Raw genomic sequence first — 17,227 nt, forward strand, 5'->3', positions numbered from 1 at the left:
ATCAAAATAATAATCAGCAGATAATTTTCTTAATGCATGTCACTGTTTAGTTCAAATTAAGTCAAATGTAAAACTTTTCTTTTATATTTACATTTTTATTAATGAAAAATATGACATTTGGAAAAAGGACACAAACAAGCAACTTTTGCATATATTTAATGAGTGCTGAACCGTCATTTCCTGCAGTTTTGCAGTATGTGAAAAGTGCAACCAATTCCATCCTTTGTAGTGGCAGTCTCCTATAGGCCTCCAGCAGTGCCTGTGGGAGTAAAACAAAAAAAAAGTCTTTAAAACTCTGAAATGCTCAAGTCCTGCCCCTTTTTGGGTCACCAACAGTGCAAGAAAAAGAAAAGACAGTTACTGCATAAAAGATAATGCGATTATTAAATAATGCGATTAATAAGACCGCAGAAGTATCAGAACCAATTCAATTGAAATTGTATTCACCCATAGTCATCAGTACTCGAGACAGACATACACAATATTCCTGTTAACAATTTTAAGTCTTTAGACGCTTTTCTTTAATATCAATAATGTAGTTTTGTAATTTCACTTTACATGAAAAGGCGATTGATTAACAATCTCATTTACACAAGTCGCACTAACACAATTGCTAGTATAAAATACTACCTTTAATGTCCAAATATTAAAAGAGTGTCATCTTTTAAAACATTGGTAGGCAAAGAGCTTTTTTTCACTAGCCTATATGTTTAGCCTATACATGACTGTCCGATGTAATGTTATAAATCATTGCAACACTTGGAATTAATTGTAAAATGCCCTCATTCTATGGTATACGTTTAGCAAGACAAGTCAGAACAACTGATTTTCTTGAGCTTGCGTGAGACATTGGGGATATCTAGTTCACGCCGTATTAAAACCAAAGTTGATCGATTTAAGGACATTAAAGATGTAGCCAGTTATAGGTTTCATGAAAACAGGGCCATGTTTCACTGACTTGGAGTTAGTGCCAACTCCCTAACCTCTTTTGTACTCTCACAATCCTAACGATAACTACTTAAGAAATAACACTAAGCCTTTATCACAACAAAAATAGCGCATCCTTTTATCAAATGATGCAGTATAAAAGAAAACTACTTACTCTTCGATAGCAAATTACTGTTCATCGAAAGTGGATGTGGACTTTAGGTTTGTGTTTATGAGAGAGATAGAGGCACAACTCTGTAATGGAGCCTCTCGTTCTACCAGGATTTGATTCGCGTAGAGTTAGAAGGTTTAAATGTGTTTTGGGGGCACGAGGCTGTCAGACCCTTTGGCAAGTAAGATTGATCGCGTGCAGGCTTCTAGAACTCTTTGTTTAGTATATAAGCACTAAAACAAACGACCAAGTAGGCTACTCGTTTCCTAAAGTTTAAACATAATCCGCATATGCTGTATTCAGCACAACATAAAAAAAATAAAATAATAATTCAAACTTTTACTTCACAGAAAGCCAAACAATATTCATAGTAGACTAATGTAAGGTTAGTAGAACGAGCTAGAGCAGAGCATACAGAGTTTGTATGTGATGTTACGTATTTAGTAGCCTATTTACTCTGATCCACACTGTTCAAACATTGCTCAAAAAAAAAAGAAAAAAAGTCTAGCCTAGGCTATATATGAAACCATCTGGTATCAGGAAGCTTTTTACTTCAAATATTGACTGAGAACGACGTAGGTCTCCATCTTAGAGAGCATAATTAAATATACAGACTTTTAATTTACATTTTATATTGCACGGTATTTTATAAATAAGTGGATAGATTAATAATGTATTTTAGAATACGTAGCCTATATTTCAGTGCAATCATCTTACAGAATGTTCTGTTAAATATGAAGCTGTACGTTTTTAAGCCAGTGTAGGCTATCCTACGATAGGCGGAACGTTACATCAATAGATTTGGGTGGGGGAGGGCTATATGTGATTCCAATGCATTATGTGCAGTATTAATGGTAAGAGGAGCTGGGCTGAAACCGCTGTCTTTTCAGGTCACATAAAAAAATAAAAAAATAAAAACTTCTCTGTCAGTATAGCAGGCGTAACTTATTTGGCTAATGTATTGGCGCAAGACTGGTCCACTTAGGCTACTTTATTTGTGATACGAATAGACAGACCGAATGCACGATGGCAGAAAGGAGACTCTAGACGCACCGGCGACAGAGTCTGACAAGGAGGCTTCAGGACCATTGCCTTCACCATGACACCGATGTACATAACAGTGACCTCCCTCTTGAGAGAGGAGTTGCTGGAAGAAGTTCTTCGGATCGATCTGTCAAGCTGGATCCTTTTGAATAAACCCCAAATTGCCATTGGGTAGAGGTAATCATGTGACATGACTTTTCAGACTTTCCAGTGTCTATTTGAATTCAATATTGTCAATAGTAAGCGGTCCACATATGGCATGAATAGTTAGGCTATATTAAAATGAATAGTTTTAATGTTATTGTTTTCTTCAAATAGCCTGCATAATTTAATTGAGAGCGACAAATCATAGACTTCAACGAAACCAAACTTTCCCTACCCGCGCTCTCGGGGCAAGAGACAACAGGTTTACAATGAATTACGAGTTTGAGTGCGAGACAGGTTTCATCAATAGTCAGCCATCGCTAGCAGAGTGCCTTACTTCTTCCCCCCTGTTGACGACTCATTTCAAAAGTCATCAGTCAAAAGCTCAGCGCTCACGAACCCTTACCCTCTTATCCTACCTCCTTTCGAGCACGCCAAGCTTAAGCCTCAGGAGTCAGCCAAGCCATGTAGGGCCCCGGTACAGCATAGATGGGGGAAGCCCACTGTACTCCAATTCTCTGACCCCGGAATACCCGTGGATGAGCGAAAAGAAGACCAATAAAAGAAACCGTCCTCCTACACCAACCGGCTCCTTGACTACTACAGTGGGAGTCATTTGCTTCTCTCCAAAAGGTGAGTTTAGGAAAACCTAACCGAAAAGAGAACTAAGGTCATTTAAGGTCTGAGAGAAAAAATGAGCATCGTCATATCTTTCTTTACATCTGCACTATCCTCTCGCTGTTTACCTCGTCGCTGCAGTCTATGTGAAAATTATATAAAATGTTTGACTATCTAGTTTAATTCGAATCAATAAGGTCTTTCTGATGTCTGACGTCTAACGAAGAATGATAGATTACTGTTGTGGCGCAAGGGACGTTCAGGCATTCATTAGAAGATATTGGTCGGTACCACGCACACACTGGCGATGCTGTTTGCGGTCTACAGTGTTTTTCACAATGCTTTTTAGTTTATCAGCTTTTATCGCATTTTACAGGTAACATTACATTAATATTTCGATAGAAAAATACTAGGTATTTTCATGTTATGCATTGTTTGTTATTGTATCTATTTTTGACTATGTAACAAAACAATTCGTGTGTTCTTTTTTTGACTAATTTTTCCAGGCTTACCCGAGCTTCCCGAGGTCGTCTTGTCTAGTGGAGAAGGAGGTTCGCGCAGCTTGAGAACAGCATACACAAACACACAGCTTTTGGAGCTGGAGAAAGGAGTTCCACTACAGCTATACCTTTGCCGACCTCGCCGTGTGGAAATAGCCGCGTTGCTTGACCTTACGACGCCAAGTCAAAGTGTGGTTCCAGAACCGACGGATGAAACATAAACCGCCAGACCCATACTTCGGACATCTTATGGCGAGCTAAGCAAGACGACTGTCGTTGATGATAGTGGTGAACCAGCCTGATCTCACGGGTGAACTGAGCGACGAGGACGCCTCCATTTGTGGCCTGCTTCATGGTAGACTGGGTGTAGAACGAGAGTCAAACTCTTTTCAAAACGACCTGTCAACACACTCCGGGCAGCCCTGTAATGATAACGACATGCAAACTTTTGAAATGTTTTCTAACAGCTTTATGGAAAAAAGTCTGAAAGCCACCTACTGCTCTGGGCAAGGGGACAAATTGAACAATAACACACAACCGATGTGCCAGACCGGATAACTGCGGTTTCCCGCATGTTATGGACGCGGCTGTGCAGGATTTCGACATTTTTTCGACCGACTCACGTCTGTCTGATGCAACTTCGCCTACACTTTTCAATAAGTCGCTGGAATGTCCAGATGATATACCAACAGGGTTTTATTTTTTTAACGGATTAATTTACCACATCTGATTTACAAAATGCAAACTAATGATGAACAAAGTGGATCAGTGGACAAATGGACGGATAATTCCGGAGTTTTGAAAGTTTTTGTTGTTGTTGTTGTTGTTATTTTCAAGATGGGTGATAACCGACACGATTATCATAACATATCGAAGGTAAGATATAAGACCTGGGCGCTGTATTCAGTAATACATTGCATAGGCCTAATTCATAACAGAAGGGGTAGTTTAGATTCCTTGTATTTTTGTATGTTGTCTGTTGCTTATTTTTTGTAAGAATAAACACACTTTGTAAATACTAGTTTCAAGACAATATTATATATATATTTTTTTTAAATACACAGCAACAACTAGCCTATTAGGCCTATTTGTAAGTATATGCTACGAAATGTAAACACGTTATAATCATTACACTTGAACCAAATTAAAATGAATGATCAGATTCATGAAAAGAAGAAAATGAAGAAAAGTCACACAAATGTGATTGGTCGTGAGATAGTGTTGGAAATGCACACAGATTTTATATTTTTACTTTTTGTCTCACTTACATGCTGCAGCAATATAATTAGGGGCCATGGAATCAGCGCTAGGAAACTTTTTTTAATTTATTTAATTTCGGTTTTATTTAATAAATGATTTATTTAATTTTCTCAATGAATGTGCACTACGTAAATATTATATTGTTTTGTTTTCCCCTTAAACGATGCAAATTAATATAAACTCTATAATTATTCCCACCACATGTGATATTATACATACAGGTGTAAACTTTTCAAATATTATATTTTAAGTCGTAAAACCGTGTTCAAGTATGGTTTCTTCGCCAATGGTGCGCTCTTTGTCTTAGACTCTTTTCTCCGCTCCGCGCGGGGGAAAGCCAAGAATGTATCTTTCCACAACGAGCTCATAAATCAAAGTCTTTCAGGCAAGCTGACAGCACCAAGACAATCACTGCATGTGAAACGTCTACCCAAATAAGCGTTTTCACTCTCTGTTTATCATTGAGAAGATTTTGGATCATGAAGTACAACCCACGTGGACGGTTAATAATTCATTTTTATTGCCGTTTTAACACCCGGCATTAGGATTACACAAACCACTCATAAACTATTTCATTGTGCGTGCCATACGCAGTTTGTCTTAGTCTCTTTTAAGCTTTTTTTCTTGTCCTCCTAACCTGACTGAAATATTGTGATAGAAATGGTAGTAAAAACCCTTTTCAAATGTTTTATATATATATAGGCTATATATTAATAAAATATCATTATAATAAAAGCAGTATTTTCATGTTCCTAAACATCTTCCAGAAAAATGTCTCATGTGAATTGACTGCAATAGCCTACTGTAGTTTTTTTTTTTTTTTTTTTTTTTTACTTCGGTTTCACATTTTTGCTTAAATGCATTGGCTGTGAAGCTGTTTTATTGTTCTTTTTTATACTATGTTAATACTCTGGCTTGCTTGTTTATGAAGGACCGTGATTTACAAAAAAAGAGTGTTAAAAAGAGGGGATGAGAAATACTAGGCCGTCAGAACCTTGTGGAAAGCGCCATTTTGAGGATTAAAAAAACATTGGACATCTGTAAGAAATTTTCCCATTTTCATCCACAGGGGGCGCATGTCTCCCTGCTCCATCAGGCTAGGATATATATAGTTATAGCCTACTCTCTCTTGCTTATGATAACTGATCGCTTTTTGACCACTGATCACAAAACACACATTCAGTAAAACAAGAAATAAAGTTAATTTATCTTATCGAGTAGGCTATAGCCTTTGTAACAAAGTCCGTTTCCTTGTTGAAATTCACATAGCCTATAGGTTTTAGACATAAATCGCTTATAGCAGTAATAAATAGGCTGGCTAGCACAGACTTTTTATTAAGTAAGGCTCAGTCTTATTAAATTATGAAAACATTCTAATGAAAAGATAGTAAACAAAAATAATACAACCAGTTCAGCATTTTTATCTTTTTGACAAAAGATGATGCTTAGCCTACAGCCTAACAGCCTTACAAAGCAGCGCATAAGGGAAAAAAAGACATTCCCTTTACATTATTGTCCTGTGGTTCATCTTACCTTACGCATTTCTTCAACATATTTCCCCACAACAGTATGTTGATGCTGCCTGGACGTTGTCTGTGAGACACTTGCTCCTCTGCCAGCGAATCCATCCTTTCAATTGGGGGTTAAGGTTGGCCTACGTCATGTTGATCGACAAGAGGTCGGCATTTACATAAGTCTGGTCTTTAACGACAACCTGTCAGTGCAAGGCCACTTAAGATCAAGATGAGACAGAGCAACTGATCACTGGCTGACCCGGCCCACGTGACTGTCACTGGTCATTCATATCACTAGCGCGCGGACACCCCCAATTCACGACTGATTGAAGGAGGCAGAAGGGTGGCTCGGCACAACCCCGGGTGAGTGGTGAGACGTTAATCAGTCCCGGGGCCCAAATATCTGTCAGTGTGGCAGCCACGCGCAGAAACGCACAGGAAGATGCTACAATGAGCACATTCTTAGATTTCTCGTCCATAAGTGGTGGTGGAGACGGAGGTGGCGGAGGCTCGTGCTCAGTCAGAGCGTTCCATGGCGACCACGGACTTTCAACATTCCAGTCCTCGTGTGCAGTTAGGGTAAACAGCTGCAGTGGGGACGAGCGCTTCATGTCCAGTAGATCATCACAAGACGCAATTAACCCTCAGCCACATCAAGCCGGCTCGTACCAGTCCCCCGGGACTCTGTCAATTACCTACAGCGCCCATCCAAGTTACGGGACTCAAAGTTTTTGCTCCGGATACAGTCACTATGCCCTAAATCAGGATGTGGACTCGTCTGTGAGCTTTCCCCAGTGCGGCCCTTTAGTTTACTCTGGAAATATTTCCTCCACTGTTGTGCAGCACCATCGCCATGGTTACAGTGGCGGAAACGTTCACCTCCATGGCCAGTTCCAGTACGCCTCAGCCACATATGGTAATAGTCCAGATCAGGCGAACCTGACGTTTGTGGCGGGCTGCTCAAATCCGCTGTCCCCACTGCATGTATCTCATCACGATGCTTGTTGTTCACCTCTATCAGATGGCGTGTCCACAGGGCAGACATTTGACTGGATGAAGGTTAAACGGAACCCGCCAAAAACAGGTGAGTGCCTGGAGAACTTTCAAATGTCAGTGTCTTTTTTTTTTTTTTTTTTTGACTGATATAATATTTATGCTACGATTGAAAAAGAAAAGTACTTTCCAAACACCCTGGTTGTGTAAAATTGTGTGTGTGTGTGGGGGGGAGGGGACTAAACTGAGAGACTGATATGAAATGCATGCGCACTCATTTTTTTAAATCTGTTTTTCGTCTCTCTTCAGGGAAAGCTGGGGAGTATGGATTTGGTGGGCAGCCAAACACTGTACGCACCAATTTTACCACAAAACAGCTGACAGAGCTTGAAAAGGAGTTTCATTTCAATAAGTACTTGACTCGCGCGAGGCGTGTGGAGATCGCGGCTGCGCTCCAATTGAACGAGACTCAGGTGAAGATTTGGTTCCAAAATCGCCGTATGAAGCAAAAGAAACGCGAAAAGGAAGGTATTTTGCCTAAATCTCCGCCCGAACTGAAGGACGGTCTCGAAAAACCCGAGGACGCATCTGAAAAGTCGCTCTCCGCACCTTCCACGCCCTCTCCCACTTCCCCGCCTGTTGATGCCTACTCATCGAATTAAAAGGCGTTTGTTCTGCCAACCTGTTATTGCAGAACTGTTACTTTTGTTTCAAGGTCATTGTCAAAATCATCATGTGACATACAGAGGCCATTGCACAATTTTGTTTCGACCTGGACCATTTTGACCACTCAGTGTATTTACCTGTGCTTTGTGTTATTGTGAAATGACTGTTAATAGTCTTGGGCACTTTGTCAAGCACCTAGATAGAACAAGTGGATTGTGCATTTCCGTGCACAGTAGCAAATGCTGCACCTTTACACATGTCTTTTGTCGGACTTGTACACCACTTGTCAAAATGCCTACCTCAAGAACCAAAAGAAATAGCCTAGTGCAATATATTTAAGTAATGTATTATTAAGAGAGATTAATCAACTGTAACTCTCGGCAAATGCTTGTTTGAAGAAACTGACAACTTTTCTGGACCGTGAATAGTGTTAACCCTGATGTTGTGAATGTGTTGTGAGAACATGATGCGCAATTCTTTTAAGTTGTCGTTGGTCATACTGAGTTTTATCAGTCGGAGATGAAATCACAAGTCTCCGTTAGAAACATGCTTTAGAAAAAGATCAAGATACGGGTGAATTAAATGTGTGAACTAAAAATTCTCATACAATTTGTTTGAACACTGGTCCTTTACTCTTGATTGTATTAATGCCTGTCATATCCCGCATACAGCCACATTTAACTTTCAAAAATATTACTGACAATGTGATAGGCTTTACATTTGAACCCGGCCATCTACAAGATATAACGTTTAGATAAATGTGTTCATTATAGAGTTTTTTTTTTTTTTTTGGGCTGGACTGTTATGTTTGAGTCATCGATTTGCATAATCTACCAATACCTCACTCTCTGGCTCCGTAACTGATGTATGCGTCCGCGCGTTGTTTCTTCCTCAGGGACAAAAATATATTGGCACATGGTAAGCATGTTTATCCACGAAAGAAGATGCGCAGTGTTGTCACCGTCATCCGTGATGACAACCCGATTGACCTGTTAGTTTATCGAATTAAGGCAAACGAAGGACAAGGGGTAAAAAAAAAAAAAGTGAACATCGATTAAATCATCTCAGCTATCGACAAGAATGAGTCGGTCTGACACCGTCCGTGTTGATGACGTGTTTCCTCATTTCATTTATCAGTCGAGTGAAGCAGTAACAGAGCAATATAAAGAGCAAAAAGTCTGAACAACAAATCTGGCCACACACACATACTCTCTCTCTCTCTCTCTCTCTCTCTCTCTCTCTCTCTCTCTCACACACACACACACACACACACACACACACACGTTGGTACACTTGTCATCACGAGGACATTCCATGCGTAATGTTTATATATATATATATATATATATATATAAACATTACGCATGGAATGTCCTCGTCTATATATATATATATATATATATATATATATATATATATATATATATATACAAACTGTATATTCTATCCCTTTACACCGACCCTACCCTACCCCTAAACTTATACCATCACAGAAAACGTTCAGCATTTTTACATTTTTAATAAAACATTGTTTGTAATGCTTTAAGCCATTTTAATTGCGAGGACATTACGAGAAAATGTCACCACGTTTATGTTGTAATACCAGTGTAATACCCACGTACTTATACACATTTATTCTATGTTTTCTATCTCCTCTCACATGGGTACAAATCTGGCCCCAAAAAATAGTTATGTACACACACACACACACACACACACACACCTTAAAACGTTTCGTTCAGTTAACTTATTTACTTCCTTGAGTACAGAGAGCGGGACAGGCCGAAATTTTCACTATGCACACTACACAACGGTCTTGATTGAGCTTCACCTTTACCTTAAAACAACCTGCACATGAGGGTTGCGTGTGAGTACGTGTGGAGTCCGGTTGCGTCAGTTCTTCTAAGACTAGACGTGTGTTTGTATGTTTAAAACAATAATCGTATTAATGTATTTTCTTAACTGAAAACACTGCTAAGTATTAGTATTCAGTTTAATATTATTAAATGAGAGAAAACTTTTTCATTCAACTTTATGAATAAGATTTTAAGAACTTTAAGAATAAGGTGTTTTTTTCTGAGATTGGGCACACCCCTGAACGCGGTGAAAATACTTTGAATAGTTATCGATTTGGTTTGTTTGGTGATGCTGAAGTGATGAAAAGTCAATTATAACGCAAAAATATGACCCTCTTTGCCATTTTTATGCATTTACCAATAGTAATATATTTAATATGCATGGTTGCATTGTGTTAAAGTTTAACAAAGTTACCCAAATAATTTGATCAAAATAACCATAAATAATACAAATCAACATTTGGCAAATAGGCCAAATTTACAATTATATAAAACCGAAGCAAGAATCTGAGGAAATAAAGCCAAGTCAATTTAAAGTCAAGTGATCTCCATGAGATTTAAATGTCTTCCTTTCGCGTCTCTAATCACCAGACTTAAGCAGTAGGCTAAGGCTCGTGACTGTGAAAACATGAATGCGATCATATTCTTTTCCGTTTAGGCACGTCAATAACAAAAAAAACGGGCTACAAAAAAACGTTTGTGTTATCTTTATAGCCTATATAAATCTTCATATTTTGCGATATTTAAAGGTTATTTTGACTTTTTTTTTTTTTTAAGAAGACTGATAACAAAGGATTAAAAACTGAAATATGTCACTGAAATGTTAATTAAAATGAAACACTATTATTATTATTTATAAGTGATGCATTTGTTTATTACTGAGTTATTTAAAGATATCTTTTAAATGAAACTATTAAATGAGCCTATTACATTCAGTTCTTATAAAAAACTAACAAGAGCAAATTCAACTCTATTCATTATCCCATGATAATAATATAATAATAATGTTTCTGTTTTGTAGAAAAGAATATTTCGGTAAAAATGGATTCTTTCACGTGGATATTTATTTAAAGAATAATTGTTGCGGCTTTGCATTAAAGGTTGACCTGACCTTCGAAAGAAAATCCCGGGGTCATTTAGCCTATCGGTCACTGAGAGATAATATTTTTGAAATCTTTACACTGAGTGAGTGCTATCATACCATTATCTATATCAAGCGAAAAAGGCCATATTTTACATCTCTTTATATAAGGAATTTATATAAATTAAATTTACAAAAAAAAGTCATGGCACGTTTACGCAAAGTAATGGTTACTTAACGCAATTCCATATATGGCAATCAATGATTCTAGCTATTAAATATATAAGATACTTAGAAATACATAAAATCTACCAATTTATTATATATGATATATTTATATACATTATATAAACCCTTTCCTATTTAATTAAATATTTGCCAATTAACATTCTCTTCTATCTGACTGAAAATTAAAAGATTTTATGTGACTAACCATTGAATTGTGAATAAATATAACAACAACACTGCAACACATGTACTGCACGCATTGGCCCATTTGAAATCACATGTCTTCTGCAGTCTTTTTCTTTGTCTGTGTTGCTGAAGGTGGAACACCTGTTGGTCACTTTGGATTATGCACATGAGAGAGACAGAGAGTGCAAGAGGGGAAAAAAAAAAACAGCAAGGTCATCTATGCGGACGCTGTTAGGTTTGATGTTAAAAACTAATGTCTAACATAAATTAATTTTATCTTAGTGGATTGGTCCTAAAATGTATTCATTCTTTTGAAAACTCTAAACCTCAAAAAGTGATTTTTTTTGTCTGCGTGTTTGGTTAATAAAAAGTTACATTTCACTCAGTTCTAATCTGTTCTCTCTCTTTTTTTAAAATGGAAAATATAAATTAAATAATGTACTCACTCTGCATATAGAAAGGTATGAGCCCAAATTTCTAAATCAATTAGTATTCATATAGGTGTAAATAAGGCAAAACTGAAGAATCAAGACTAAAACCTTTCATTTTCCTGAGGTCTTACTTTGATCAGTCACACTCTTAGCAACATACTTAGCCTTAAGAGTCAGAAAATCCAGCCAGAAACAACCTAATGCTAACCTAATGTAAGTGGTAGAGTATTATAACACACACAGAGACATTCTTAACAAAATACATGTTAAGCAACACATGCACATATAGCAAAAATGCACTTACTGTTATTTTATTTACACAAAATTAAGAAATACTGGGGCTGCTATGGAAATACATGCACTTATCTCTGCTCTTTCCATTATGTCAACAAAGAATTACATCATTTTAAGGCAAGGATGATAGGGAAGGAATAAAATAAATATAAAACATCTCTCAAATAATTTGAGGGGGGAAAAAACTAGTATTATATGCTTAAACGATGCTTGTGCAACTTAAACTTCAGACTTTTCCTCTGTTAGAAACAATAGCATTTACGAAAACATCTCCAAATGTCCATCCCTGCAGCCGACAATGGAAACCGCATGTTAGAGAGCAATGGACAAGACATGTTGTATCACGTTAGTAAACACCTTAACTTTTCCACTTCCTTTGTGTTCTTGTGATTATGTAACCGTCCTTTCAGTAAAACAAATTGTGTAATAACACACACAGAATTTTCATATTAGACATAGACATATGCATAGACATATTCTCGTTGTCATACATGAAGCCTATAATTTAGCCTAAAATTGATGAGAGCAAAGCTGATATAAGAAGAACATTACAGAGGGGTGTTCAATTGAGAATCAGATAGAAAAAGAGGAAGAAATGGGGGGTAGAGAGAGACAGACAGAGTAAAAAGGACAGAAAGAGAGAGGTCCATCCATCACACTGTCTTAACCTCACAGTGACCCCAGCCTGGCAGCCAATGAGGCACCTCTCCTCTGTGCAGGAGATCGGGTAACCGTGGAGATGGACTGAACGTTTTAGCATGCTCTTTTTGTGCGATCTGTCAACACCTCCCAGAACGTCTCGCTACAACTTAACGGATGTGAGTGCCACTACTTGATTGAAATGACTAGACCCACAATAACTTAAATACACAAAGCATCTTAGATCATATCCATATACGAACACAACCATTTATATGAGGGGGGGAAAGGAATGCGCTCATACACACAAACTAATGGGCCATTCTACAGAATTGGTGCAAACTGCTGTCCGACAACCAAAAAACACATTTAAAATGTTTAGATGTTTACCAAGATCCTTCTATTATATTGAATCCCACAATAATATTAAAAATATAAGTAAGCTTAATATATATAAAATCATAATTTATTGGGTACTTTCAATTGGGAGGTGGCTGTCCCGAACCCTAACCCCTAAATTTCAACTTGTGAAAATGATATTAAAATATTAAATATTTTATTTTTTCCATTGTTGTTTTTAAAAAAATATCTTTTAGATTTCTTTTAAAAAGTAAAGTTAACAAAAAAAAAAAAAAAAAAAAAATATATATATTATATATATTATACATTATAATATATTATATATATTATTTTTAAATCATGAAACTTTATGTAAAAAAATGTGTCCTGCATTTTCATGTCACTACCAAAACAGTGTGTGTTATATTCCATTGGCTGAGACTGCTTTTAACCAAACCTCTACATTTTTCATCAGGAAATATTATTGTGTGCCTCTTTCTCATAGCCTCTCTTTCATTATAGATAGGTACCATCATTTTGAGGGTAATGTGTTCAAAATTCTGAAAATCTGTGTGTAACTTTAAGGGATGTCACTACCAAACTTTTTTTTCTGCAATTAAGCAAAAAAAAAAGTGTTTTATGTGTGTACAACTGTTCATAACTGTGCTAGGTAACCATGTGCTGGCTATCATCTTTGATCTAGGCTCAAAAGTATCTAATATTGTCACTACCGAAACAGTCATGACCGAAACATGTCATCATTGTTTTGGTAGTGACAAAAGGGAACACATAATCATTTATTTGGGGGAAATAAACAAAAAATGTGTACAGTTATGCAAATCATTAGTACCTTAGTATGTTGTAGTAGTGTTTTAGTATGCAAGTTAAAATTCTGTAATGTGATGTGGTCACTACCAAAACAGCACTGTCACTACAGAAAATGTGCCTTCACAACCAAAACATGGATGTTTTGTCTAAAATAAAATATACTGAATTATCAACGAAGATGTTATTGGAGTTTGGTTCAATGTATATTCAAACTAATGAATCCTTAACTTTGAAATAAGTATGATTAACTTAATGCCTTTTACAAAGAAAGATTTGGTTCAAAATACAATATAAGGTCAATATAAGCCTTCTTATCACATTATTTATAATTGTGTTTAGGTTTTATTAGTGACAAATTTGGGGAGAGGAAAAATATTCCAAAACTTTCTGAAAATACAATATGATAATTAACTGCACAATTACTATGTGTACCTAGGATATTTTACAATTTGCATACACACAAGATTTGTGGAAAATACACCTTTTTTTCAAGACGTTTCCAACTCTGACTTTGAACCAACTCTGTAGAATGGCCCATATAGCCTATTCATTTTAGAATATTTCTTATCTGAAAGGTTCATGCTTAAACCAATCATACATTTAGTAACCTTGTTGCTTTTTTAAATGTATGGCATAAGAATGGCTGTAGGGCAAAATTTTTAGTCATATACCTGTGCCTGTTACTGAAAGGAGTAATTGTGAATTGACAATAAGCTGAATTGAAGCCTTCTGATTTTCAAAACTATATACAACTTTTGAAGGAGCTTCTGCAAATTCTTATTCTAAATATATTTATAGTCAACAGTCCAGTCAAAGGGCCTGTATGGATAAGCAACTTTAAATAATATAATATAATATAATATAATATAATATAATATAATATAATATAATATAATATAATATAATATAATATAATATAATATAATATAATATAATATAATATAAAGTTCTATTAATGCCCTTCAGTGCAAGAAAGAGGGGGACAAAAAGGATAGGTGATGAAATGTGGGGGGAAATTTCCATAGTCAGTTTTTCCTACAAGCAAAACCAAAGTTCATCAGATAACACTGATTCTGTTTCAAGTTCAGCTCACCTGCACCAATTAGCCCTGAGGAAATAGTCTTCCTTCCTTGCAAAGAATTTGCAACACACATACACAAGGCATACAAGATCAAAATGAAAAATGACACTCACACGCCTTTTGACAGGCCTACCATTTAAACATTGTATGCGGATTTGGTGCAATTAGTCCTCTGTGTGACAAATTGATGATTTGATGATTATTTATTTTTTTCTGTTGTACAGGGATGTGGAGTTTTCAGCTATCAGAAGAGTAATCAATCCATTTAAAAGCATATATCTTGCTTTTTCAAGATAGTATATATATATATATATATATATATATATATATATATATATATATATATATATATATATATATATATATATAGGCTTAGATAAGCTTCAGGAAATGCATTTGTTTCATAAAGATCATATAACTAATACGGAGACCAGTAAAATGACGGTCAGTTATGCTCATTTTAAGGTATGGTCTTCAATGACAAGAATGACTGTAGGGCTAGAGGTACATTAGTGTTATCATTTGTACATCATGGTTTTCAACAACTGCTTCTCTGCTCCCTATTAATGCCAACAATAGTCACACTGTCAAGGTCTGAGTAATAATGATATTCTTGTTCTTAGAAGAATGTAAATGCAACCCGGGGGGGGGGGGGGGGGGGCTGTGACACTCATATATTTATGAACTGAAACATCATGTCTTTTTCACACGCCTACTCACTCTCACACTAAATGTCTTTTACAAAACAGAGAAAGGCAAAGATAGACAAGCTGTCAGACATATACAGTGAAGCTATGCAAGAGTAATTATTGCCTGTCCCCTCTAGGCAAAGCCAAGTCGCACCTAACACACACCTGCATGAGACCGGAATGAAATGCAAACTACATCTCCCACGAGGCATTGGCTGTCCATAGTTGACTTGATGGCTTGGATATGATGGACAGGTTACTAAACTGAATCATCACCAGGTGCTGATCTAGACTTGGAAGACAGGACACTAGAGACATTAAACTGGTTAAGTCTGCAAATTCAGACAAGTGGATAATAAGATAAATAGAGGGATTCCTAGTTCACCCCAAACAAATGTAAATTCTTTGGTAACACTTTACAATAAGGTTCATTAGTTAACATTTGTTAATGTATTGACTAACATGAACTAACCATGAGCAATACATTTGTTACTGTATTTGTTAATCTTTGTTAATGTTAGTTAATAAAAATACAGATGTACATTTTTTGTTATTTAAAAATGTTAGTTCACATTGCATTAAGAAATGTTAACAAGATTTTGATAAAGTAATAGTAAATGTTAAAATTAACATTACCAAAGATTACAAAATGCTAAGTGCAGTTCATTATTAGTTCATGCTAACTAATATAGTTAACTAATGTTAACTAATACCCCTTATTGTAAAGTGTTACCAGTTCTTTCATAATTTACGGACCCTCATGTCATTCCAAACCTGTATGATTTTTAGTTTTTCTGTAGAACACACAAGATATTCTGATGAATCTTATTTGCTTTCGACAGAAGAAATAAAGTCAATGGGACAACACGAGGGTGCATGAGAAAATTATGGGTGTATACAGTATACGGTAGTTTACAGTAAATATAGCTTGTGATATTTTTGGCCATTGACCGCCATGATCCTCAGAATATGTCTAATGACAATATGAAGTTATCAACTTTTGAGAGGTCTGCGATTAATAGAAACCTTCTGGTAGTTCCTTCCCTTGTTTTGTCACTTAGTTATAGGTTAAAGTCTAGTGGCATTTCATCCTACAGACAAATAGCTCACCATGAGGATGAGTAAACTAATGCTCTGCTGCTGTTTTGTTTAGTGTTGGACCAGAAAGCCTCAGTAGGCTCCTTGTTTTTAAAAACTTTGCATAGACAGCCTAGGTCTATTTGCAGATCCTGACCTCTTTGGGCTTTTAGGCTCACACCTGTGCACTATTATCTCCCCACATTATAATTTGTGCAACAGTGGTTAAGTGATTCCCAGTACAAGCGAGCATTTAATGACAGAGCTGTCTTTACCCTGACCATCACTGCCGGACGTTGGCAGGGATCATTCCATCGGAGCGTGACGTGTCACCCATGTGTCTGTGTGGCCGGTGATGTGATCTTTAGTCCCCTCATGATCTATAGACTGGCATTTTGGTCGTTTAGACACCAGACCAAAGCGTGCATGCTAAACACTCCGTCAGCCAATATCCTGACAGGAACTTAACGCAGTCACGGCAATACTAAGACAGGACAGAGAGAGGCTGAAGACACAAGCGCCAATAGCCAACTGGCAGCTGGCTGCTGAAGGAGATAAAACATTTTTTTTTTTTAACTTCAAAAAGTCTTATAAAAAATAAAAAATAAACATAAAAATGTATATTGTTCAAAAGAGACCATTTATTTGATAAATCTATTA

The 17,227-nt window shown here is 36.5% G+C and overlaps 1 protein-coding gene and 1 pseudogene across 2 annotated transcripts; both read left to right on the forward strand.

Annotated features, from left to right (window-relative positions):
- The first annotated feature begins 13 nt into the window (after positions 1-13).
- On the forward strand, positions 14-5,905 carry LOC311300120 (homeobox protein Hox-A2a-like; annotated as a pseudogene). Its single transcript, XR_014630311.1, has 3 exons — positions 14-2,846; positions 3,140-3,281; positions 3,412-5,905. The product of XR_014630311.1 is annotated as a homeobox protein Hox-A2a-like (transcript).
- A 596-nt stretch (positions 5,906-6,501) lies between these two features.
- hoxa1a (homeobox A1a) lies at positions 6,502-8,844 on the forward strand. The gene is made up of 2 exons (XM_084422527.1): positions 6,502-7,263; positions 7,482-8,844. The coding sequence occupies exons 1-2, from the start codon at positions 6,630-6,632 to the stop codon at positions 7,832-7,834; spliced, it is 987 nt and encodes a 328-aa protein (XP_084278653.1). The 5' UTR covers positions 6,502-6,629; the 3' UTR covers positions 7,835-8,844.
- Positions 8,845-17,227: the final 8,383 nt, after the last annotated feature.

This window comes from Rutilus rutilus (genome assembly GCF_951802725.1).
Source record: "Rutilus rutilus genome assembly, chromosome: 11".
NCBI lineage: Eukaryota > Metazoa > Chordata > Actinopteri > Cypriniformes > Leuciscidae > Rutilus > Rutilus rutilus.